The 26,674-nt window shown below is 45.7% G+C and overlaps 1 protein-coding gene across 1 annotated transcript in view; it reads left to right on the forward strand.

Moving 5' to 3' along the window:
• The first annotated feature begins 14,780 nt into the window (after positions 1-14,780).
• EEPD1 (endonuclease/exonuclease/phosphatase family domain containing 1) overlaps positions 14,781-26,674 on the forward strand; it is a 62,824-nt gene continuing 50,930 nt past the window's right edge. Inside the window, exon 1 of the mRNA XM_035552392.2 lies at positions 14,781-15,946. Coding sequence (XP_035408285.1) covers positions 15,093-15,946 — 854 coding nt within the window. The 5' untranslated portion in view covers positions 14,781-15,092. The remainder of the gene's footprint in view (positions 15,947-26,674) is intronic.

Below are 26,674 nucleotides of genomic sequence, written 5' to 3' on the forward strand. Positions count from 1 at the left end.
GTGGCAAAAATAACGGCTCCCACTGAAGCAGACCAAAGTTCTCCTCATTTGGACTATTCCCCCTCACACTCTGCAGTATGGCTATATATGAACAGCATGCTGCATGGACGTAGCTGAAGCTGTTGGTATTCACTTGGTTGCTTGGGTCCCCTTAGTTATGGGGTTATAGGGTGAAGACTTCCAGGGGGGGTATTCCTATTTTAATTGCCTCTGCATTACTCAGTTGTACTCTGTCATTTATCACACAGCAGGAGACAGTTATCCAGAGCCTGTGCTTCGTTCTGTTGCAAGTCACCTCATCTAAAATTAAACTCCAAAATAAAATAAATATTATCCTATTTGTTAAGGATCAAATACATAATAGGGGTTTTAGCTGAAGAGTTAGATGCTACAATTCACTCTGACATAGTCAAGGATAAAAATGGATAAGAAGAAGCCATTTCATAGCTAAGCTTTTTATCTGAGAAGCCTTATGGTATATAGCTTTATCTTATTAATATTTTAATCTAAGTGTCAGGTGCCCTAGATTTCACAGTCCAGAAGTAAAAATGTTACAAGCAATGATTCAAATGTGATACATGCTCATGCCAAAAGACGTTGCAGTACAGTAATATTTTGTTTTCATGTCCGTACAGAAATTCCAGAAATTTATGGATATTGCTTTAGGAAACCGGGGAGCTGGCAGGAGTCGTTGGTGAAGGAGGAAAATATTTTCTTTGATGCATGCAGAATAATGCAGTGTCTGGATGATGTATCTCAAAACAAATGCTTCTCAACATTTTCTTTCGTCTGGCTTGACTTTATAGGATTGTCTGCATGTAGCATATGCAGTGGAGTAGTTCCAGGGGTAAGGGGAAAGCCTGAGACACGTCAAGCTCTGATTTCAGGCATTTAACTTTTCAGTTGTAAAAAAGAAGTTAATGGCACCTCCAGCTGCAACAAAGATGCCACGAAGACTTCTGTAATGTTCCTGAGGTGCCTGGATTAGAAAGAATGCGTGGTGGTGGTGGGAACCCCAGCAATCCCTCATTGTTAGTTTTTTTGCTTCTCAGCCCAGCTCCTTTGAAAAGCGTAACAGAGCAAGTACCTCTGAGCATTTGGTTTGGTAACCTAGGATCATCAGAAGTTTTTAGAGAAAGACCTTCACTGGTATTTTCCCAAAGGATTTGCTCCCTGCATGTCCTATTCTGGAAGTGCATGAGGCATATGTAGTAGGCGTGAACCTTGCTGTTAAGAGAAAGAAGAGGAGATGAAATACTTTCTGTGAAGCTATAGTAACCTGCCTCATTTGCCTTGGTCCTCTGGACACTGCCCTGCTCATCCCAGTCTGCGAGAGGTCCTTTCTGGGGCTTTCTGTTCAGTGAAAATACTCATCAAACCCACACAGTCCTTAGCCCCACTCAGAAAAACACTTATTCTCAGATCTTCCAGGCACTTTAGTTTCCTTAATATCCATTACTGTCAAATAATTTCTTAAGTGAAGAGACCAAAACGTTGAAATCTCTCCAGCACAGAAATGCTGAGACACCTCTGCACCATTCCAGTTCTTCCTACACCTAGAGTCTTACTACAGAGGCAATAGGCTGGGCACAGAAGTGAAGAGACAAAGCTCTCAGTGTTTAGTGTCTTCATTAAAAATGAATATTGTTATGAATTTGCGAATATTCTCTTCTATGTGCAAGTTCATTTTGCTATGAAGTGCCAAGTTCTCAGCAATGTGATACTGCTGGAGTAGCATTTCCCAAGGAACACAAAAACACATGCTTTTACTGGATCTTCTAGGACTGCATTGATTTCTGGTGTCTTGTAGGCTGTACCTGGTACAGCTTATACTTTGTAGATATTCCCACTCAGATTTGAGAGGATAATAATAATTAGGAAAAAATCCTCAAGAGAATCCTTGCAGAAGACTCCATCTGGCCTTTTTAAACCACAGTTTTTCTCTACAGTTGCTGGTTAGAGTAATTTCATGATTAAAAAAGCTACAGCATAAGACTTCTTCCATTAGCAGGGACTGTAAATGTATACAGCTCCTTTATTCTCTCAGCTGGAAGTGCAGGCTGTTACGTCTGGTCTCTTCTCAGCCTGATGGATCACCGGTCTCCTGAAGGTACAAGTTTCTGAGCCATGTAGTTCAAAGAACACAGTCACTGAGCATGCTCAGCTTCTCTCAAGTCACTCCAAGTCGTGCAGGCATGGCGATGGTTGCTACAGCAGCTCGAGTGCATCTCCTCCCCACAGGCGGATGCTAAGGGCAAGCAGAGCATGTCTGACAGCCCTGAGCCCTCAGAAGAGCGTGGTCTGTTTTACTTCCATTGCAATTCACATTATCAAATAACATTCTGGGAAACAAAATTAATTGGAAAGAGTAGTTAAATTTGATTAGCTTCAAATTGTTTAGAAAGCTGATGGTGGGGGCATTTAAGATGGAACACGCTAATTTTTTGTTTACAGCATGGCAAGAAAAGTGGAGATGGTTCTTCATCAGGAATCCAAATCAGGCGTTTAAACTTGCGTGCTTCAGATCTGTCTCTCTTCCGAGTTCTTTTTTTTCCCCCCCCAGCCTTTTCCTGACATTTTAAAGCGTTAAATGTTAATGCAATTAAATGCTAATTCAACTTCAGCCTCTAACAAATACAGCGTGCATTTTTCATATTCAGAAAGCCTCACAGAAGTGTGGGAGTTTACTTCCTTTCCTTCGGTTTCCTCAAGTTTTGGAACCTCTATGTCCAAAAGTGATGCCAGGAACCAGTACATATGTCCCCAGCCTGTGATGTGACCATGAAAATGCAGAAAAGCATAGCTATGGAAAAAACTGTAGGCATTTTAAACCTGAAAACCTGGCCAGAATGATGTATTGTATTGCGGGGCTATCTTATTAACACAATTAGTCATAATCCTATTATTTAATATAGATGTTACCAACTATAATAGCTACAAGCTAGGAAGAACTGACAGTTTCATCCAGTATGGAGCAGAATCTTAATATGACCAGTATTTGATGTTTCTTCTTCTGAGGGATGGCAGATCCTTTTTACTGTGGGAGATGGAGATCTATTTGTATTAAGTCTTCTGTACTGGGCTGTGCTTTCAAATGGAGAAAGGGTCTGCCTCCTGAAGGCAAGGCAATTGTCACTTTCTGTGTTGATGCAGTATGTCATCCAATGACTATGAACCCATCATGGTATCTGTATTTTGCCCTTAAAACAAATAAGCGAAGGTAAAATCTTCCTGTTGTCAATGATATTTCTTATGAAATAGTTGACTGAACTAAAATCCTACTATAATTGTTTGGATTCCTAAGCACACACATCCCTTCCCATAGTAATTGTAACAATAAGTACAAAGCAAAACAAAAACACACCCAAACAAACAAAAAACACCTCAAACTTTTTGCTAAGGAAACATTGTTTCAACTTTCTGTAATTAAAGCCTGCTCTTTGCATTAGGAAATCAAATTCCATTTACAAGACAAATAATTGAGTTCTCTTTACTTCCATTGTTCTGATGTGATCAAACTTCTCCCTATTTGGCAAAATAAAAAAAGCCATTTGTTTTTTCTCTCTTAAAATTAACCCGATGTATCTTGCGGAGTGACAGCAGAATATAAACTCTGTGATTGTTGCTGTCAGAAGGATGAGGTTCTTTTCTCAGGAAAAACAAAACAAAACAAACTCTCCTTGACTGGGGAGTCTCTCTGCTGGACCATCTCCAACAAGCTTTGACAGAAGACTTTCAGATTTATTTGTACAGTGTTAACAGACCGTTATCTCAATTTCTGAAGAACGAGAAAAAAACAAAAACAAAAAAACAACACTGATTATGTGAGAGCAAATGGATGAGGATTGTTTGTTTGCTTTTGTTTATTTGTTTTATCCATATCTTCTTTAACTATCAAAAATATCATTCAGCTAGTATAGATGAAGCTAGTTCATCAGCTTAAATTGGGATGGTTATCCCCAAGGATCTGCCAAGAATGGAAATGAGAGTACCAGTTCCACACCACCCAACCCTCTATTCACCTCTTCTCCTTTCCATAGCGGTGCTGTCTACATCTCACCAAGCTCTACCACAGCTTCTGTCTACCAAGACAACAAGTCCCAGACCACTGTCTTCTACAAAACTCCCTTTATGTTAGAAGGGAGATCACACAGTGTAATACCCTAGTTACAGTAAAGGTGTAGTTCAATTACATGAGGTGGCTCATGACCATCTACGGTTGGGCTTTAAAGATCTCCACAGGTAGATTTCTGAGCTTCTCCGGACTCCTACCCCAAGGCTGCACCACTCTCATGGGGATATCTGTGTGTGTGGGGGGTGAAGATTGCTCAGAATTTTCTGCTGAAATGGAATGCATTTAAAGAGGTTATTAATAACTCTTATTAATAATAATAAGTAGGCCACAGGAGTAGCACAGTGAGGAAGGACAGAACCACACCAGTGATCTGGCAGAGACTTATGAGCAGAGCGGAGAAGAGGAGATAAAACTGACCCAACTGCAAGGGGACTGGGGTGCTGAGAGAAGCCCTTGTGACATCTGATGCTTTCTCTCCCTCACCCGTTTCAGCCCGTTCTGTTGATTTGCTGCCACTGATAGCTCCAAGATATAAGGAGCTGTAAAGAGCACAGTCATAAAGAGTAGGAGTGTATACCAAGTGGAAGGCAAGTAGGTGGCACAGAAGGTGGGAAGCAAAGAAAACTGCTGGGTAACTTGGTCCTGGATCTTAATTGCTTCTCAGTGGGCCTGGTTAGGAGCCACTTGTGACACCATCATACACATAAGAGAGTTGTTAAGTGAAGACACGGGCAGCTTAGAAGACAGCACGGAGAGAGATGGATATCTTCTCTGTAGGCAGCCCTTGAGCTTTATCCAATGATATGTGAATATTAAATATCTGGCCCTACAAAGTGACACAGTAAAGTGAGGTGAACCCCTTTTCAGCTGGTTCTTCATCTGTTCCTTTTAACAGCTTATATTAGTCAAATACTAGAGATTTCCAAGACTTTTTGTGGAAAAAAAATCCTTAAAAGATGCCTTAGGGTTTTCTGAACAGTGAGTTTGGAACAATTGTTTGACAGTTGTCACAAATGTCTGACACTTTTAGCTAGAAGGTCTTTTCTAATACAGTAAATTTTGTTCAGATATTCCCCTAAGTTTCTTTTAAAAGTTTAATTCAACATTTTAAATCAAGATTACAGTTGACTTCTTATTAAATGTTCCAGTTCTAGAAAGTGAAACTACTTGACATGATCTTGCTGAACATTTTAATTAAAAACGTGCTTTATAGGATGTAACAGGAACTTCCTAGAGAATGGCAGACACCCCTATTTTGGTCTTTATATAAATTGCTGTTGTTGTTTTGTTGTTGTTTAGTTCTTTACTTTTGTTTGTTTGTTGTTCTTTCACTTGATTTAAGGTAGGATCAATTCTTGGCCTGATTTTTTGCTTCCATGCACAAAGCCTGGTCTCCTGAGAATCTCTAACTCTTCCTGAAGTCCAAAGGGAAAAATGCACCTGGCACTGCTGAGGTGCTTGCAGACACCTTGGGGAACTTGTCTGTGAGCGGCCACCTAGGTCTTAATATCCTTTAGTAGCTGGTGCAATGTTTCTACTGGGCAGTGCGCCCCAAATTACTCCTGTCAGGGCCTACTCGTGGGAAAACCAGATGAAATTCAAAGCTTAAGAAAGGGGAAACTACAGCGCCTTCACTGATCTGAGGGATCTTTTCTAACACTGTTTCTTTCATCATTTGTTCTTGTGATACAGAGTCATCATTGTGCCTTAAACAATCACCAGCTTAAATCCAAACTGAATTGGAAAATTTGTGTGACCTTATCTAAAAGTGGTGAGGACAAAAGCATACAGATGGGGCAAAATTCCTTCCCTATTTCTTTTCAATCTACCGCAAAGCCAGCAAGAACCATTGAGTGTTTGTCTTTGGCAGAATTAGCCCTTTGAAAGCCAGATGGTATCAGGATCAATTGATGTGAATGCCATTTACTGTTCCTGCCAACTGCTAGCGTACATGGCTGCCTATCTCAAACACACCCTGTGAAGGCCATGTGCTGATACCCTTCCTCAGGTTGGGCAATCCTCTGCTCTCCAGCTAGGCATACTGATGCTAGAGAAAGCTGGATTCAGTGAGGGCAGTGCAGATGGCAGATCTTCATACACAGCATGCAATAACAGGCCTGGGTCCAAAGACCTCCCAGAGCTGGGCCAGAAGCCATTAGAAATATGCAGACCTCTATTGACAGATAATCTCCAAAACAGTTAGAGACTATACTGGGTTGTCTTTTCACCTGGCTATCTAAAATCATACTGTCCTATGCTATTAGGAGTAATGCCGGCAAACAGTGATGTGCAATGGAAAAAGCTGAAGGAAAAAAAAAATCAGTCACCCCATTCCTGTGCAGCACAAAGGCTGTACTGCACCTAACAATAACTGTTTGCTTAGTTTGAGTAGCTCATATCTGACAGTTTGAGAGGTAAAACTCATCCAGCTACAGTGGACAGCTTGATGACTGCCTGGTAGTGCTGGATGTCATGCAGGCCAAGGGAATCGGTGTATCCAGAAGAGGCTCCTGAAGCCCCAGGCATGAAGGTCACTATGCACTCAGCCTTATATCAGCATGTAGAGTGAATTCACATCCAGTTTGGGATGGCAATATAGTATATAGGTATATATACTGAAGGAGCAGTATTTGTCTTCCCAGATGTGTTTGGTTGCCAAAGCATCATGTGCCTGTACATGTACACAAGAAACACAGTCAGAGTCAGCAACTGGCACCCTTGGGACGGAGCCTTAGTCAGCATAAGCACAGTCATTCGCCCAACCATTCCTCTGAGCTTATTATCCTCACTGAGTGTCCCATCTTCTTTCTGTCATGCTGGTGACATGTCAGCATCCCCTGAGGTTACTTGGAAGGTGACAGGGTAGGGACACATGGCACCTTGCAGCACCAGGAGACATGAAAGTCTCCTGAATCATGGGAGGAGCACCCCGTGTCCCATAATTGCCTGCCACTGCTAGGTTAAAGGCAGACATGCTCCATGACTAATAGGGGAGGAATGTGGCTCACCTACCAGGTGGCAAGGGTGTGTGACATGGCTCTGTGCAGGGTGAAATCTGAATTAATCAACTGCCTGCTTTGGGACATTTGGGGGAAACATTTAAAGCTGATTTCTTATTATTAGAGAGATTCTCTTTAAAGCAGGAGGTTCTGGGAGCTGTTCTGAACCACAGCAAAGTCTGAAAAATCCATCAAAGGAAAAACCTACATCCTACAATGTTCAGAGCAATGTTTGTGTAGAAAGTACATCTATCTAATGTCTGCTGTGTTGTTTTTATGTTGTCATGCAAAAAAATATACCAGGTGAAAAGGAATGAATATGCTGCAGAGCATGGGGAGCTCATGTTGCTGACATAATACAAAAGCTTGTGTAAATGGCAACAGCTATTTTTTTTCTCATGACTCTTCAAACTTTGGAAAAGCCTGTCTCAAACAGGTAATACTTGGCTAGAAAAAGGATTGGAGCTCTGGGTGTGACCTCACTGATAAAGTCATGCACTGCAAAAAGAACACTGTAACACCCTATGTAATTTAAGCCCATATTTAGTCAGCAAACTCCTCACCTCAGGCTATGTTCATCAAGTTTTACTCGTGTTCAACAGTACTTCACAGTCCCTGTGATTTCAATTAGGCTGTTTACCAGAGTATATATTACTCGGCATCAGCAATGACCAGCAACTAGGCTTAAAATAGTAAAATCTTCAGGGCTGTGGGATTTGTTTTGGACGAGCCATTTGTTTTTTGTGAGTTGTACAATATCTGGCAGTTAGTAATTCATCAATTCTTTGGTATGATGGCTCTAAGCATCATGTTTTTGACTGTAATTATGTCATCACATAGCTATCTTCCTAATCATGTCATCAGGATTAATGAGATCAGCTAGAAACAGCCTTTGTTCTCTACCCAGTAGGATACACTGATGATTCCTGTTTATACTGTGAGCCTTTCCTGACCCATCTGTGACTCAGTTATTCCTCAGTTTGCATGGATGCTGTGGTTTTTTCTTCCCTAGGTCTCTGCCAAAGCTCATCTTATCAGTTCTGGAACATCCCTCTGATCTGTGAAGACTACTTGGAAACTTGACCCCACCTGCCAAAATCCTTGCAGGCCCTCCAGCTCGGTGCCACCTACAAACTTTGTAAGTATACTTTCATCCCCTATCATCAATCTGCTGCTTCTCTCCAGTCCCTCAAGCCAGTTGCCCTGACAAAGAAAAAAGTGAGCTTGGTAAAGCCATGCTGATTTTATTTTTTTGATCACCTAACATACTTACAATGATTATTTGTGCCAGGATCTTTCCAGGGGTCAAAGTTAGGTTTAATAGGGACTTCATTTTCTGTTTTAAATAGATCAGTGCTGTTCAGCTCCAGGTGCTTAAGGACTTGCCTGTCCTTCAGTGGTTCAGTACTGCTCAAACTAGCTCCACAGGTGCTCTGCTGTCAATTCCACCAGCTGACGATGATCTGAGTACACCTGTCTCATCTAAGTAGCCATCCTATACGGCCTGATTCTAGAGGAAGACCTCTTTATGGTTTTGCTTTCCTACCTCCTCTATGTTTTCGTTTGAACAAGCCTGACTTTCAGATGGACAACTATGCCAGTTAATTCTACCAAGAGCACAGGGCCACCTGCTCAGCTAAATCAGCAGGCATTGTTTTGAATCATTCTGGGCATCCTTCCTCTGCCTTTGTCCTATGGGAATTAGATTAAACCTTCCCAGAAGATGTAATGATTATGCAGCTAGGTGTCACTTGTCTGGGAGGTTCCCCAGAGAAGTTCAAAGTCTACTGGGAGTGGCTGAGGTCATGAAACCATTTTAATTGTTGGTGCAGAACTTGAAATGTGCGAGACTTTCTTAAGAGAGATTTTCTCAAGAGAGCAGTGCAGAGAACAAAAAAGATTTTAATGTAAGCAAGATGCTATGTTTATGTGAAAAGTCCTAAACAAAATATTTCATATTAATTTCATAAATGAATGAACTGATCCTGAACAGAGCTATGGATTTATACTGGAGCTCTATTCTCTATAGATCTCATCTGAGACTCGGGCTGAAGGAAAAAATGATTCTAGTTTGTTTTTTTTTTTTTTTTTTTTTTTTTTTCTTAACAAACAGAAATTTACACATGAAGAGACAGAGACAGGAAACAAATGAGTCTTAGCACAAGCAAACAACACGCAGACCTTACTGCTCCTTACATATAAGGAAAATTACGGGTCCAAGTTTTGTTTCTGTGAATAATTTCAGGATCTAAAGAACAACTAGTCATGTGAAAGAGAAGTAGAGACTGAGTGGTTTTTATACCAAAAAACAAACAAACAAACAACAACAACAAACCATACAAAAATAAATAACCCAAATAGCAGAAGTTACATGTAATATAAAAGGCTGAGCAGACTTGTATTGGCTAATTTAATAGCTGCAGAACTGCTTTCTGCTAAAAAGCTGCTTGTATGAAATAACTAACTAGTGTTCATGAATCTCTTTGAAAAGTCAAAAGTAAGCATGAAATGTATTTTGTTAACCATTTTTTATTTTTTTTAACAAGAAAACTGATGATGATGTTTTAATTCTTCATTTAGTAGAAGGTAATAAAGTACCTACAAGTAAGGTATAAATGATACAATGCAAAATAATAATTTCTTCAGTGAAATAACAAAATGGTTAGGAGGTAGGCTTCAATATTTATCTTTATTTCTGGTATTAAAGATGCTTAACTCTTGAGATGCCTAAAATCTTGTTGCCCACTTTTTTTTTTTTCATGAAAATCCGCTGGACACTTGCTTCTGGGTGGAACCACTGAAGTCTTGCCCAGGTGACTACTGAGACGCCTTGATCACAAGTCACAAATCCTGTCTCTGTCCCCTTCCAGAATCACAAAATGGTGATTTATGGGAATTTTTACAAGAGATCTGCCATACTGGGCCTCAGAGAAAACATTAGCTGTGACACGGGTCCACTGTAAGCCATGTCTCTAGTCTGGGAAGTTCAGGAGGTGCCACCACCACTGGAGGCCTGCTTCTGTAGACATGGCCTTGGTGTCTGCCTGGGGTGAAGGAAGGCCTGTATTTTCAAATTCCTTTCTGGCTCTGTGACCCCAGGGATACCTGAGTAATTAACAGTGCCACCTCAGATGTGGGGGATGAAAATGAAATTCCCCCGCTGTCTAAGGAAAATGAAAATCGTATCCCAAGCCCTGTAGGAGAACGTCCTCTCTGATGTGGCTTGCTCTCACTTCCCTCCAGGGTGAGCTGTTCCACCATGCACTAATGAAAGAGCATAGTGCGCCAGTGGTTAGGATCTCCTGTGGGAGGGAGAGATGGGGGTTTCAGACCCAACAGCAACCAAACGGAAGGCCTAACTGAGGCATGAAGATGAGTCACTTCTGCTCGCCCTTCTGAGGTAGCATTTCTCTGTAGGATGTGACACCCGTAACTTGGCAACCCAGCGCCCATGACATCACTTAATCTTTTTGCAACCAGTTTGGCAGCCATATAAAATGTCTTACAGGAAAACGAGCTCACACCACAGACATTGGATTGCTAAGAAAATAACATTCATGTGATTGTGTTCCCTGATAGTCTGCGTGTCACTCCCTCCCCAAGGATTTTATTAGCATGTGGGCTAATTTCAGGCAAATTTGACAGAGAGGCTAAATGTCTCAAAAATGCCAAGTTCCTACAAATGCCACAAAATGAATGGCCAAATAGTACAGAGACATCCGAATCAATGACACTGCTGAGAGACTGATGTATATTCAATGTTATTACTATACCTCAGAAAATCAACAGAGGAAAGAGCCATCAGAAATCAGACTTCACAAGTTCCACTGCTCATGAAATTGCTAACTTGTACTTGTTATCACTTGTCTTAATAAAAAATCCGTCTGTTTTCTGCCTCGGGCCTCTGTTACAAGTGTTACTGAAGATGCACTCTCAGAAGAAAACAATTATTTTAATAAGTCCTTTTAATAAAAATACAAATATTGCAATTATTCAGTTTCCTGTTCAAGTCCTTGCCCGTTAAGAGCCCAGTGCAGAAGGTCTAAGAACATGCTCTCTGGGTGACTTCCTGAGAGCACGTTACAATTCCTCCTCCCCTGCAGGCAAAAGGACTCTTTTCATGGGTTTGGATGGAGCCCAGGCCCTGTGATCTCCACCCACTGAGTGGGGCTGTGGCATTTTAAAGAATTCCAGTAGAGGAGTCTGCAGCAGGAACGATCCCATTGCAAGTGCTCTTCCTCCTGGGCACCTTTTCTTCGCAAGAGAAGGAAACCTGTTAAAAAGGGTGACACATGCAAGCAACTTATACCTGGAACAGCCCGGTAACAGCCATCCTCATGTTATTCTCCTTTGGGGTCTGTGATGCATGACCGCTCCGCTGTGCCAAGCCCCTGACTCCCAAAGGCTGTGTGAGCAAGAGCTGGAAAAGACATTGCTATCACATGGCGGGCTGGTAGGAGTCGCAGCTGCGGCCTGAAGACTGAAGTCAAACTTTGTGGTATTCTCTTGAGCAACACCTCCTGGCTCCTTCTGTCCTTCATGAAACAGCTTATTGGTTCAGAGTCTCTGCAACATAGATGATGCATCTTGGAAAATATGAAGATAGATTTTAAGGCCATCTTAAAATCTTGAGAAGTTAAGCCTCAAAAATGTAGTGCCCTCCAGGCTGACTCTTTGCATGACTTCAGTCAAAAGACATTGCTCAGCAGCACCTGCATCAGCAATATCTTCATCCACTCCATCGTTCTGGGTTTAGGCAATTCCATATCCTTCTTAAACATTTAATTTGAAGGTGTTGGAGAAATTCCTTCTCATCGATAAGTTTAGTTCGTTTTCTTCTTTCCTCTTTGAACAACTCCTACTGGGGAATAACTCCAGAGCCAGCAAGCAGATGACACTGCCCTACCCCTGGGTTTCCCACGTGGCTGGCTGCCTGTCCCTATGCCACTCCGCTGCCCAGGAACCTTCCACCCCTGGGCTAGCTGCTTGGGGGGACAGGGTGTGAGCAGTTCTGCCTCAGAAGCAGCTAGGAGGGCTCTAGGCAGTGGCAGAGTGAGCCCAAGCTCAACAAATGGCTGTTGGGCAGTGATAAAATAGTTACTTCCTCACTGCCCACTTTGCTGTGCTTTATACTGATATACGAAAGTGCTACGTGGGATGGGCGATGGCTGCTAGTGAGGGCCTTCTGAGGGGGTCCTTCCCTGTCCTCTCACTGTGGAAGCCCACCTGGCCCTTCAAGGTGCTCCTCAGCTTCACATCCTCACCATGGCAAAACTTCATTTTGCCTGCGCTGAGAAGTTTTTAAGCCAGCCTTGGTGGGCAGCCAGCTGCTTGGTCGGCAACAAGCTGCAGATCCTGAGGAATAAGCCACCCACAGCATCTTGGAGCCCTATAACCTGTTTGGGCTGACAGAGGTCCAGGAAACCCAGAGTTGTGGCCTCTTGCCACATGAGGTGGTGAGCAGCCCAGGGTAGGGTCCCTGCCAGCCGCTGTGTACCTGCAGACCGTGATCAATCATTGAGCTTGTGATTGGGTTGAAGATAAACCGTAATATCTACTCTCGTTTCACAAGAGCTATTTTCTGTTGCCTGCACGGGCTGTCAGTAATTTTTGCCATTGTTTTTTCAATCATTTACTGGCCACACCTTGTTGTTAGCTCTCTCATGGTAATGGATTGCCTAACACTGATATCAAGACAGTAAATTCTTTTTTTTAAAAAAAAAACCTTTTAAAATAGAGACCAAAGCTGTACATTTTCACATCTTTTGGCACTTTTCTGAGAATACCACGATGTGTCATAAGTTGACTCAGAGCTCAGTAAACTCCCTGCAACTCTCCTTTTCATAGTCTTGCCAAAAAGAACCAGGGTAAAGGGCTAATGGAGTGATATCCTCCCTACTCACTGTTGCATCCCCGTCAGTATAGGTTAGGTGATGGGACACCCACTGCATAACCCTGAGCTCTGCATCCTCATCCACACTGCAGCTGTGTCCAGCCTTGCATATTATCTTCATGCTGCAGACTCAAAAAGTGTTGAGTAGTTGCTGACAATAGAAAATGCTGGACAGGAGTGACGCCTGTCATCTTCTTTCTGGAGATGCTCCTGCCTTCTGTCTGAAATGCAGAAAAGCTGGCGCTGCCTGCAGTCATAGGGGCACACCTCAAATGGATTTTGGTGCTTTTCAGCTTCAAAACTTATGTAATGAGCCTGAATCAATTCTAAGCAACCTATGGTAGAAAGCAGAAGAGTATGTTCTCCATTGAGATAACAGCTTCTGGAGCTATTACAGTAATAATATTGCCTCGCAAAGAATACTCAGATGAGTGGTTAATTGTTTCCAGCTCTGTGCTAGTATCATCCCAGCAGAATTAGGCCCAGCATGACTTCTGCTGCACTGGCCACTGTTACCGCAGTGCACAGAGCACTTTCCAGTAGACATGGAAGCATTTAATCACCTAAGCGAGCACTTTCACCGCTCCAGCAGTCAGCAAAGAGCCAGTGTCCTAATGCAGCAAGTACCCATTCCAGTAATGATAATTTGCTAACTCTATTGCTTGGGCAGAGAGAAGAGAAACGTGCGATCTGCAGCAGAATATCTAGTGCAAATGTCACAGCAGCAGTGCCCATGTGCAAGCTAAAAGCCTAGTGCAGCCTGCACTCCCTAATTCTCATCACATTCCCCTTCCCTTTAATCAAGAAGCTACACAAATTCAGCTTTTTATTTCAGGTGAACCCAAATAATTTCCATTAACTTACCATGGAAAATGCATATATAAGCCACTATTGCAAGCTGATTTTTTTTTGTGAGAGGGCTAGTCCAGATCCTTGATGTTGAAAATGCTCACGCACCATGTTCTGGCTGGATAAATGAAACGTATGTGAACTGTCAGCACTGGGGTGTGTAGCTGGCATCTGCAAGCATATGTTGCTCCTTCTTTCAATTTTCCTCCCCCTTCCTTGCAATTACACCCACCGATTATATTTAGGATTCATTGACATTGCAGTCACTTCTGTGTGGGCATGGTCGAGCTGGTTTGGAGTGAGCTCATTTGGCTCCAGATAGTACTGCAGCCAGCCCAGCATGGGACTCAGTGCAACAGAAGCCAGGTAAACACCTCAGTGGCTTTACCTACACGACACCGACTGCAGTGGGCTGCTGCAGCTTTTGGGACACAAATGAGATTCTTTAAAACCAGCTGAGGCGCACAGACGATAAGCAGCAAGGATTTCAGGGCAGGACAGCGGTGCTCTGTGCCAGGGGAGGGCTAGGTGCACGGCAGACCAGGGCTGAGGCAGATATGCTAACTTATTGAGGAGCAGTCTGCAGGGCGTTTCAGCCTGGGGATCACTGTCCCGATGGCTCGAGCTGTGCCCCCAGTCTGAACCACCACCACTAAGATGCGCAGACTTCACCCAAGTGCGTGAAAGCGCAGTGAAGCAAACCAAAACCTGTGGAGGTAACTAACTAACTCCTGCCCCTCCAGCTGCGGAGGGGAGAGCCCCAGGAGCTCCGGGACTGGGCCTGAGACCTCATGGGGTGCCCCTGGAGGTGGCGAGGTGCACGGACCGGACTCGGAGACGTCCCAGGGTGACCAGGCCCGCTCAGGATCCGCCTGTCTCACCTCCTCCGCCCGGGAAGGCGGTGATGGAGGTGGTGACGGTGCCAGGCCCCGCCTCGGCCGGCCGAGGGGCGGGCGCTGTCGCCGAGCTCCTAGTACCGCCGGCGGGGCCGGGGAGCGGCAGGAGCCGCCGGGGGCTGCGGAGGAGCCGCGGGGCTGGGGCGGGCGCGGAGGCGGGGGCAGCTCGGCCGCCTCTCCCCGCTGTCCGGTGGACAGAGAGCGGGCGGCTGGTGGACCCCGAGGAGGAGGAGGAGGAAGGGTGTGGGAGCCCTCTGTGTTTGCTGACCAAGTGTTTTGGGGTCTGTCCCCCACCATCCAGGCACCCGTGGGGTCCATGAGGACCGGGCTCGCAGCCCCCCTCGGCTTCGGCAGCTCGGCGGTGTGGTGGTGGCGGTGAGATGGGGGGCAACCTGGGCTGCCACCGCTCCATCCCCCGTGACCCCGGCGACCTGTGCCACAGCCGCAAGTTCAGCGCGGCATGCAACTTCAGCAACATCCTCGTCAACCAGGAGAGGCTCAACATCAACACGGCCACAGAGGAGGAGCTGATGACCCTGCCGGGGGTCACCCGGGTGGTGGCCCAGAACATCGTGGAGTACCGGGAGTACATCGGCGGCTTCAAGAAGGTGGAGGACTTGGCGCTGGTCAGCGGGGTCGGGGCGGCCAAGCTGGAGCAGGTGAAGTTTGAGATCTGCGTGAGCAGCAAGGGCAGCTCGGCGCAGCACTCACCCAGCTCCCTGCGGAAGGACCCAGCCTCGGAGCACCACCTGTCCGCCACCAAGATCAACATCAACACCGCCACGCCGGCGCAGCTCATGAGCATCCGTGGCATCACGGAGAAGATTGCCAACAGCATCGTGGACTACCGGAAGGAACACGGGCCCTTCAAAAGTATTGAGGACCTGGTGAGGATGAACTGTATCAATTCCTCCTTCCTAGACAAAATCAGGCATCAGATTTTTGCAGAGAGGTCCCGGCCCCCTTCGACAAACACCAATGGTGGCCTCAACTTCACGGCCAAGCCTCATCCCAGCCCCACTTCTTTGAGCCTCCAGAGTGAGGATTTGGATTTTCCCCCTGGGGGCCCAACTCAGATCATCTCCACTCGCCCATCGGTGGAGATGTTCGGGGGGCTGAGGGATGGCAGACCCGTGCTGAGGGTGGCCACCTGGAACCTGCAGAGCTGCTCCGTTGAGAAGGCCAACAACCCGGGCGTGCGGGAGGTTGTGTGCATGACGCTGCTGGAGAACAGGTAAGAGGCAGTGCTTATCCAGTAGTCCCAGCTTCCCGTGGGATTGTAGGTCAATGCCTTTGGGTTTTTAAGCAGTGCAATGTCCCATTGTGATCCTAGTACCTTGCATGCCTTGTTTCTTCCTGGGATTATTAAATGTTTCCTGCTTCTTGTGGTGGATTTCTGATTGAGTCCTAATGCTGGGGCTGTAGTCACTGTCCCATGGTAGAGCAACCATAGTCCTTGGAAGGTGATAGACCACCTGAGGATGTGCATGGGTATTTATGCTCATCAGTATGGGAAAGACTGAGCTGTTATGGTTGGTCACAGTGGGCCTGTTAAGACTTGTTACTGTGGTTGAGGATGGGTTCTTCATCAAGGCGCGAGCCTTTTGAACAAGTTACAGGCTTGTCTTCCCTACCGGAAGCCAGGAGGGAATACCAGGAGAAGGGCTGCTCTGTGTATACCCCGTTTCTCAGAGTGTTTTCCTGAGCATCTTAGTGCCACTTTGGGAGGCTGGATACAGAGCTGCTTTTGCCTTTCTCAGAGACTTGCAGCAGTTATGTTCTCATTGCCAAGCTGAGACCTTCCAGCGTTTCTTCTCTAGAAAGTTTTGTTTGGGTGGTGACCTCCTTAACCTCAGTGTTGGGGCTGTAGTCTGCCCTCCCTTGGACCCATTCTTCATTAGGGGGAGGAAATCAAAAGACTTTAGAGCACACTCAGGATGTTTTGGGCAGTGTAATGAGCGTGGAATGCCGCAGCTTGTCTCATGAGGATGAGACAGGTCATTAATGAGCAGTCATCAGGTGTTTGCTAATCTGGGGGCACTGCTCATCCACAAGGTGTGGGGCAATTGCCTGGGCTGCCCCCGTGCCAGGCTGGTGCAACCCACTGCATCTTCCCTCTGCCCTGGCGGCAGGGCATCTGCTGGGGAGAGCTGTGCTGCTGACACTTGCTCCGGGCAGCCAGCCATCCCCGATTTCACTGGGTTTATGGGCATGGAGCAAGATCTGTTTGTGGTGTGGTCAGTGGCTGGGCTGACCTTTGCTACCAAAGGGGGATAGTGCTTCGCCTGTTCATGGTTGAGAAGCCAAGAGCAATTTTTGTAAAGTAGGTACATAGCAGAGCTGAGGGTATCTCTCTGCCAAAATACTTCATTGCTATACTCTCTGCTTTCTACAGAATTGTAAGAATGCAATGAGGGTTTTGCAGTAACTTTTGCCCTCTCCTTTCCATGTGTTAAATCTGTCCCAGTGTGTCTGGTGTTTAGTTTATGGCACTGGGAAACTTTGCTCTCTGTCTTCTGTTCAAACTCCTAGCTGGAAATTAGTACAGACTGGTGACTCTCAGACTACTAAAGAAGGGATATGGTGGGGAAAGGAAATGCTGACAAACTGTTATCCTTGGGAGTGCCGAGAGCCCCGTCGTTCTCTGGTACTGTCCTGTCGTGCTGCGTAACAGCGGTTGTCAGTGTGGTGGCAGAGGTCAGGCACGCTAGAAGGACAGCAACAGTGTTTTGGCATCCTGTGTCGTGGTACAGTGTTCCCGGGCAGGGACACCTCTGCGCTGTTTTCCTCCTGCACTGCTGCATGCTGTTTGGGTGCCTGATGCTCCAACGCAGGAAGCATCTATCACCCTCCAGCCACGACTGCTCGATAGACAAAATAGAGATGATAGCCCAGCTAGGATTATTAGATCCCAGTTCTGAAAGAGAAGTGGCTTTGGGGATTTCTGTTTCTTTGTTCATCTTAGGGCCTTGTCTGGTAAAGTGTTAACTGCCTGTCACTTCTGCATCTTCAGCATTGGTGGGGCACCCAAAACAATCCACCTGTTAAAAAGGATAAGCAAAGAAAGTGACATATAAAATAAGCCTGCATGTGCATGCAGAGCATGATCATAACTGTTTTGCTTCTGCTTTTTTTTAGCCTGCATGGTACTTTTTATCCAACTTAACCCAGCAGGTATGCGGGTGTACTGGAGGGTGTGAATGGTCTCTCTGAAACTTTGAAATTTTAAAGGAGCCTGCTACAAGGAGTTTTTTCATGTTGTTCCATTTAATTGCACAAATACCATCAATCACACGGGGAGAGCATGGGGCAATTGTTCTCTGTACTTGACCACACTTGTGATAAGTTGGAAAGAAATGAGTGAGTGATGTGCATACACAGACAGGCCTGTGAAAGCTTCCTGGGAAAGTAAATGTGGGAACAGAGAAGTCGACGCAATGCAGGAATAAAAGTATATGTTGGGAAAAGTCTTACTCAGCACCTCAGGGAGCAGCAGGAAGGAATTGCCTCTTGCGCGTGCTGTGTAGCTGTAGTCCATGCAGCTTTGTAGCTGTAAAAAAAACTTTGCAGAGCTCAGAAGCTGCCTGTGTGTGTGAAGTCCATGGTCTGCCTCCCTGCCCCAGCTTCCTGGACCCTGGAAACTGATAAAAATGACTTGCAGACTAATCTTTGCCCAGGTGAATCAACTTCTGTTGATAATCAGCAGGAGAAACTAATCTTTTGCTTCTTCAGTCAAAAAAACATCGTTGCACAGGGCTTACCAGTGCTTCAGCCTACCAAAATAAGTGCGGTGCGGAAGGTGTGTGCTTAAGGAGCTCAGTGGATGGCCTATGCTTGGTCCTAGCTGGAAACTTGAGCAGCAAAGCTTTTTTTGGTGGATCTGAAGGCTATTTAGCCTGACAGCTTAGCTTGTGGGAGCATCTGCCTGGCAGCCTTGCTAATGCACTTTGTGCACCGCCGTCTGCATGTAAATAAGCGTGCTGCTGCGTGCTCGTACCGTGCGGTCCTGTGTGGTCTCAGGGACTGGAGGGTTGCTTTGTGGCAGAATGTGTGACAGCCTGCCTCCCATAGCTTTCTAAATCCAGGATAAATGTAGAGCATGTCAAGAAGACTGTTTTAAAAACATAAAGGAGCAGCAAAGAATCTTAATCTGGGCTGGAGATCTCTGTCTGGGGACTTTCACGCCAGTTGAAAAGCTGGTTTTAGTGCTTCTTTCTTATTTGTGGCTTTTTTTTCCCTCCTGTCTGGTTCACCTCAAATAGCTTTGAGACCCCTTGGGCTTGTTCTTTCAGGCATTAGCAAGGGGTGAAATTGCTGCTCATTTCCAGGTGAGGCCAGAAGATGAGGCTTTCTTCAAGCCCTGGGCAGCCTTTGCACTGGGAGAGCAGTGTTGCAGGAAGGGAAAAGGACAATGCCTTCATTTGTTTTTATTTTATTTAAGGAAAAAAAAAAGGCAAGAAAAGGTCAAACTTCACACAGAGTAATCTGCTGTAGGAGGGAAAATATACTCCACACACTCCCCAAAGTGCTAAATTTCTTAAGAATAGCAGCAAAAGGAATGTATACCAAATAAGTGCGTATGACTGCTACTGCTAAGCTATTTTGAAATCCACCACTGCGGTACGAAAATAGAGAAATACAGCAAGGTCCTCAGCCTCTTTCTTATATTACAAGGATCTATGTTTATGACTGTGTTTGGAGTGGCGGAACGAGGTATTTTCATTCAGAGGACTAGAGAGTAATTTTAGAAGCGATTAACATGGTGAACGTGGAGGCGAGCATGACCCTTAATTGGATTAAAGTATCAAACGTGGGTGAATTTGCCCAAACCCGTGGCATTTCTTGCAGACGTGGTACAGCAAACGTGGGATTTGTTTAAGGCAGGACAGAGCTGGCATTCCTTGCAGGCTGCAGGTCACCTCTTCCAGCTGCCATCTGCTCTCGAGGCTGGGGAGAAGTCATCAACAGTTTATTTGCACCTCAAAAAAAAAAAGTAGCATTAGTTTGGCATGGCAAGTTCAGATTAAATGCATCGAGCTTCTTCCTGGGGAGGATTTGCAGCCCCAGTGGAGATGTTTCCTCTGACCAGGGTCAACAGAAGAACACGAAGGTTGTCCCCTACCTGAGGGAAGGGAACACTTTCCACTCTTCATCCATACCTGCATGAAACCTGTCCCTCCTGGCCATAAACTGAGCTCATGACTGCTGTGGTACCCCGTGACTGCTCTCTCTGGCTGGGATGTGCTGCGTGACTGCAGCAAGAAGCATGACACAGGTGCATGTAGTGCCAACTGATACACAGAGCACCCTAGGGATGCATCTTCTAGTTTAATTGCTTGCTTGAAAGTTTGCTTGTAGCTGAGGGCAGCAATTAGCTGTGCATGTTCCCCAGCACATTTTGTGGGGGAGGCTTTCCAACTGGTGGAAGTTGTACTTCACAGTACCGAGCGGTAACTTTCTGAAGATATCTTTTTTTTTTTTTCCTTGTAATGACACTTTGCAATTGAGTAAATGGAAATTGACAGTCTGAAAGCCAGAACCCTCACTCTCTCAAAAAATAAATAATATTAATTTTAAAAAAGCATGTGGAGGGAAGATGATGAGGCACCAGGCACTAGGGTTGGGGCTCACATTCCATGGACCATGGCTCCGGCTCCTTCCAGATGTCAAGTGAGTCAGGTTGGTCTTTCCCTCTGCTGCTTGCTAAGCTCAGCTCGTTGGTGCAGTTAGCCCTTCCTGATACAAAACGTGTGTGTAATAAAGCCTTAACACCTGTTGCACAAACTGCTGTAGAGCAACAAACACAGGTGCTATTGTAAGGCTTGTACTTCGCTGTGATTTCTCTTTCATCTTGGCATGGTTTCTCTGTTGGTTCATGTCTGTTACCTTTTCCAACATGCCAGCCCCTTTTCCCCCAGCACTGTGACCCGTTAGCTGTCTTCAGCTGGGTCTGATGGCAGTGGAGAAGTCCCTAAGGTAAGAATTTGGTATGCTGTCCCTCACTTTCCTTTGCTCAGAGACCTGTGTCAGGGCACTTGCTGCAGGAAGGTGAAGCTCGGCCCCAATCTGCCTCCCAAGAGGCAGCGGGCAGACAGGCATTCCCATTGTAATGCTTGGATTCAACACCTCTTCCCAAACGAGCTGAGAGGATAGCCTGGGAGAGCCCACAGGGACCAAGGACGAGGAGAAAGTGGCTGCTTCTGCAATGTGAAACCTTCTTGTGGGACAGGCACAGTGCATGGCGTGGCAGGGCTGGGGAGGCAGCTTTTCTTGCCAGGAGGCAGTCCTCCAGCTCAGTGCCCAGGTGAGCAGTCACCCCAAGAGCATCCTCTCATCGTCTTCAGAGCAAAAGGAGGTGGAGAGATGCTTGTCCATCGCTCCTCTGTGTTCAGTAGGGTGAGGTTTTTGTTTTCATGTCACATCTCTGAGCCTGGACTGAGGGATGGTGCAATGATTATGGGAGGCAATTGTTTATTTCTCGTGCTGGGTGCCTTGTTTAGGAAGGATGAGGTGGTGGACCTCCAACACCTGCCTGCCGGTTCGTGGTTGTGTTTCCCAGCAGAATGATGGAAAGGGAACATATCCCCCACACAGACAGTGTCTAGTAGTAGTAGCAGTAGTTCTTGCACGCTTCGGAGGCTCGGCACCAGGCTGCATTTGTCATTTCTCTCCTGTCGCCTCCACTCTCGGCAACCCAGCAGAGCCCTGAGGTGTTTCTGCTCTGCGTCTCTTTTTGTGTCTGTTTGGTTTTTCTCCATCGGAGTAATGCTGTGCTGGGGCCCTGCCAAGAATAATTCCCCTGCAATAAAAGAGCAGGAAAGAGGCCTGGCTCAAGTAACTCGACTGTGCTAATAAGTCTTAAACTGCGAAAGAACAAATGCACCCTCCCCTCCTTATGTAATGTGTAGGAAATCCTGCCTTCTGCGACTTCAGGAAAAAACTTGAGAATAAAGGGGTTTTCTAGATGGTATCTTCTGGGGGTACTTTGCAAAGAGGTTTCTTTATGAACGCTACAAGTAGAGATGCATGTCAAGCCGTTAAATTGCATCTTACGGTACCTCTGAGGACAAAAATCGGGGTGGCAGAAGAACCATTGGGTTTGTGTGGGTTTTGTTGTTGTTGTTTTGTTTTTTTTTTTTTTGTCCTCCAACCTTGTGACCTTTGCAGGGACTTTCTCTTTTAAAGGGTGATCAGGGCATCTGGCTTACTTTCATGTGTAACTGAGTGTATTCCTTGAACATCTGAGCAACTGTCCCTAACCAGCCATTTTTACCTGTGTGCCACCTTTAAAGATGAGAATGTGTCTGGAGGAGCGGTGTAGTTAAAGGTCAGCTTATCCATGGAAAACCTATTTTCCCCTGACTTTTATTCTAATCTTACCCTGCCACTGCTGTTTGTACCACAAAGCCTGACTGAAATGGAACGGATCAGCGAGGAAAGCATTTGTTATATACGTATAAAATTTCCAGCGTGTGGACTTGATACATCTGGCAGCACTTAATGTCTGCATAGTTTCAATCCACGCCTTCAGGGCTATTCTACATGTTTGTTTCACGTCACTGGATCCAAGTTGCAGATTGCAGGTATTCTGGTAAATCGGAGCTGCCAAATTACTTCTGCAGACTCTGCAGGATTTGCTATATCCTACACAGCAAATATCGAACGGATCAGTCAACTCGTGGTAATAGGTAGGTGAAGTTAGTAACCAATATTTTATTGCCTGCTTCAGGGACCACAAGGCTATAACCTCATCCTGCTCGGCTTCTCAGAAAAGTTATGCTGCCCGAGTATAGAAAGCAGAGTAGGTATCTACGTGTAGAGCTGCATCCTGTAAGAAGAAATCTTTAACGCTCTGTGATTCTTCTGTGGTTTTGGAGCTCACAGTACAGCCCTGGGAGCAGTAGTCTTGTAGCTGCAGTTTAAGAAGAGCAACAGGAGCACTCCTGAAGGCAAAAGATGCTGGTGCTGCTGTCCTAACCAGGAAAGGATGGGGGCAAGCCAAGCCAAGGGGCTACAAACATGGGAATTGAATACCCCAAATTCCTGACATCATGCAAGTGGAAACTCAGTCAGCCCTGCTTAACTAGGGGAAAACACTGTCTCTGCAGCCAGGTGCTGGCCTGGCTTGCTGCTAATGCTGTGATCTCCAGCTGTGCTAAGCAGGGACGTTTCGTAAAGGCTGAATTTACAGATTCAGCTGCACCCTTCTTGCTGCCGGAGCTCGGCTCAGCGTGGCTGTTGCCGTTGCATTGGTAGGAGAGCCCTACTGCTCCAGCCTGTCATTAGCATTCCCTGAAGTCACTGGGAGCCCTGCCCAAATAACAATTTCCAGGCTTGGCCAGATGAGCAGAGAGAAGTTGATAGGACACAGATTATAGCGTGCATATAACTTATTTTTAAACGGCTTTGTTCTTCGTAGCAGTGCAGGTGTAAGCTGACATATGGAGGCACAGTGGCCTCACGAAATAATTACAACAGGCTGCAGTAATTTCTCAATGCTATTATATGGTGGGGCAATGGAGACAAGAACTATGGCATGTTATTAATAACGGTGGTTAAAAATAGGAACACAATTACTTCCTCATTTCCAGATCTTTTTTTCATTTTTATTTTTTTTTACAAGGGGGGGACTTTGCCAGCTAGGATTCAAAGCAAGCTCTGATTCACTGGAGAATAATGCTGCTGGCAAAGGAGTGTCTGAGCGCTCAAAAGCTTTGGCAAGGTGCAGGTGAGACCTCCCAAGCAGCTCCTCTCCCGTGCCAGAGGTGAGGATGCGCTTTCCCTCTGTCCAGGGCTTGTCTTTGCCTCCCTCCCCTCACGTGGGCAGCACGTCCACTCCATGGTCACGTCGGGTGCTGCTTTCAAGCACGACAAGTATTTTAGAGCAGCTGGGAAGATCAGCCCTGCTGACCTCATTTCCATCCTCATGTTGGGGAGGTTTTATAGGCAGGAGCCAGGCTTCAGCCCTGCACTGTTATTTTCAGTGCTGCTGGTAAAATTAATAGAGGCTGGTAATTAAGAGGTTACTGGAGAAAAATGGTTACCCTGATTGTGCCCCCTGCATGGGCAGATGTTCCAGAAGTTGAACAGCGCATAAATAATAAGAAAAAATAATTCATATGGAAAAATACATTTGAGATCATATTGTCGTAGATGCTAGTGTTGGCCAGGAATACTGTGGTTATTAAACACGCTCTGTCTGCAGCAGGATGAGTCCAGCAGGCAGTCCCCAGTGATCTATATGTTGAGTTATTATTTTCCCTCAAGTACTGCATTTCTGCATGGACCATGCTCCAGGGCTTGTTGATTCATTGCAGTGACTGTCTACATGGGACAACGCAGGGCTGTTCGGAGACACCCAGCTTTATTCTGAACAATTCAGGTGAGTTTCAGACCAGGCATTGTGCTGCATTTTTCCAGTGCTCCAGCTGAGCTAATTAACCTTGTTTCTGTCCATGGCTCTCTCCCCCAGGAGCTGGGTTGTGAGACAGCTGGGCTGTTTGCAGCATCCCAGCCAGCTCATGTGGAGCAGGTTTGGGTTCCTCTAGCTAATGCTGGCATACTCACATCTGGTTTGTGAGGGCATCTTGGTGCTCTGCGGGCTGTCTGTCTGCCCCATGTCCGTGTGGGACTGTGAGGCAGTGCAATAACGCCCCCCTACTCTTTTTGGAGTAAGTCCCACCAGACAAAGCTATTCCTGGGAGCAATTCATGCCTTAGATTTATATGGATGAGGAGGAAGAGAAGGAATTGGGAAGTTTCCTTCAGCTTACCTTTTCCCTTTCTTTTAAGTGCTTCAGGTGAAGTTGTCTAGCTGCTGTATGGATTTAGCTACAGCAGCTGTCCAAATTGCTCACATCTGAGCTAATTTTTAATGGGTTAGTGAACAGCTAATTGATCAACAAGGATTTTGCTTTGTGGTGTGGTGGCAGGCTTCCTGCCCTAAATCCCTTGTGCTTGCAATACGCTGTTAGTCACGCAAAAAATGATGTGCCCTTTTTTCGCCTAACAAGGGGAAAAGAGCATGAACCTCTCCTGGATACAACGCAAAGACGCTGTTGCTTTTGTTTTGGGAGTTCTCCTTCGGCTCCTTTTTATTTATAGCTGAGTTTTTTCCACTTCTCCCTTGCTGGTCTGTCCATTGTGCGCTTATGGTCACAACGAGCGTGTGCTGTCCCACTCCGATGGCCTTTTCTCCAGCGTTGCTCATGGCGCTTGCAGGTCAATGACCTCTCTGAGGTTTGGCTGGTGTAAATGTTAGCCAGCTTTCTGCTCAACTGGAAGTGGCCTGCTGGTGCATACACAGCAGATGCTAATTTAGGGCTCCTGTTTGGTCTCTTTGTGTGTTCTCTTTAAGCAAATAAGACCAAGTTCATCTCTAGCTTAATGCCACTTAATCACAGAACGCTGTGCCAGAAGCGGTTCTAATTTGGTGCTGAAAAATTAACTGCAAAATATTCAGGTCTGTTGCTTTTTAATGCATATGAAGGAAGTTCCATGGTCACAGTGCATAAAGTGACTGCCTTGTTCCTCCTTTCTCCTTGTAAGCAGACAGAAATGTGGAAAAGTGTGAATCCCTACAGGGGGGATATCTTTAGCTGGGAACAACCCCTACCATCTGATTCAGAACCGCTTGCCTCATAAACAAGGTAGTGATTTTTCCGGTGGTAACGCCATCTTCAGCTGGTGTAAGCAGATGTGGCGCATCCACTGCAGGAAGGGATGGGGTCCACCAGCACAAGGGCCACCTTAGTGATGCCTCTGAGTTATTCTCCTCTTGTGGTGTGCATGAGTGGCGTTGGTAAGGCGCACGCCAGCACCACGCCACGTGGAAGAGGAAGTCTGCTGCACTGGCCCAAGATCCCCACCGCTTATAAAACGTCACAGCTGCTGTTGAATTAAGAGTGAAAATAAATGTCATTGGAGAACAGGAAAATGCTGCCGCAGCACCTGACTGGGCTTTGCAACCTTTATACGGGCAAGCTGGAGTTTAGCTATGATTTTGGCAGCAACAGTAGTGCAGTTTGGGGCTTTCTGTCTATCCATATCTTCCTGCTGTTCCTTTGTACTACTCTTTCCCTTATCTCTCCCTGTGTTTACATTCCTGGTTCATAATCGATGCAGACCGAACTACGAGCACTGCCAACTGTCCTCTGCACTGGCCTCCCTAAGGAAAACATGGTGTTGAGCAATGAGCAGGATGGCATCACACCTTTGTTTTCTGCTGCAGAACGGGATGAGGGAGGTTTGAACCCAAAAACTGGGGGCTGGGGTTGTACCTGAGGCAAGAATCCAGCTAGTGGAAATTTGGGGGTTGCTTCCAACATATCACACAGGGATCTGTTGAAAAAGATTGTCCTTTGGTTACCAAAAAAATAATTAAAAAAATCTAAATTTCTTGCTCTTAATCACTTCCAATTTCTGTGTTGGAAATATTAACACAGAAAAGGAAATCGTGGCTTAAGGGACGATACAGAAGTTCTGAGGCTGAACAGTCCTCAGTCAACAGCTCATGGATTTAATAGATATTTGTGCAACTTCTATACAGAGCTGTTGGCCATAAACATGCTGGAAAAACTACCTATAGATAAAGGTTGTACTGCACAAGCAAAAGCCCTATCAAAGCATGTGATATTTCCCATTTCTTTTTTAAACCAAGAGCACTTGGACTTTGCTGTGGTTTGTGTCACTTCATCTTCTGCTGCAAGGAGCTTCCAGTCCCATTTTGACTTTTTTTTTTTTTTCTGCTTGGAGTAAAGCTGATTTTGTGAGCTCTGAAGTGCACATCTGTGCACCAGTTTAGGCAAAATGCAAGTGAAAGTCAGAAGATATACAGTAATCTGTCCATTGATTGTCAAGTTGAAAGGAAACTGCCTCTATCTTTGATCTGACCCCTCACACTTGCTCTTCTAGCCTGGATGTGCCCCCCTCCTTCTTCATCCTCTCTCCAGTCCTACTGAACT

This window comes from Cygnus atratus, chromosome 2 (genome assembly GCF_013377495.2).
Source record: "Cygnus atratus isolate AKBS03 ecotype Queensland, Australia chromosome 2, CAtr_DNAZoo_HiC_assembly, whole genome shotgun sequence".
NCBI lineage: Eukaryota > Metazoa > Chordata > Aves > Anseriformes > Anatidae > Cygnus > Cygnus atratus.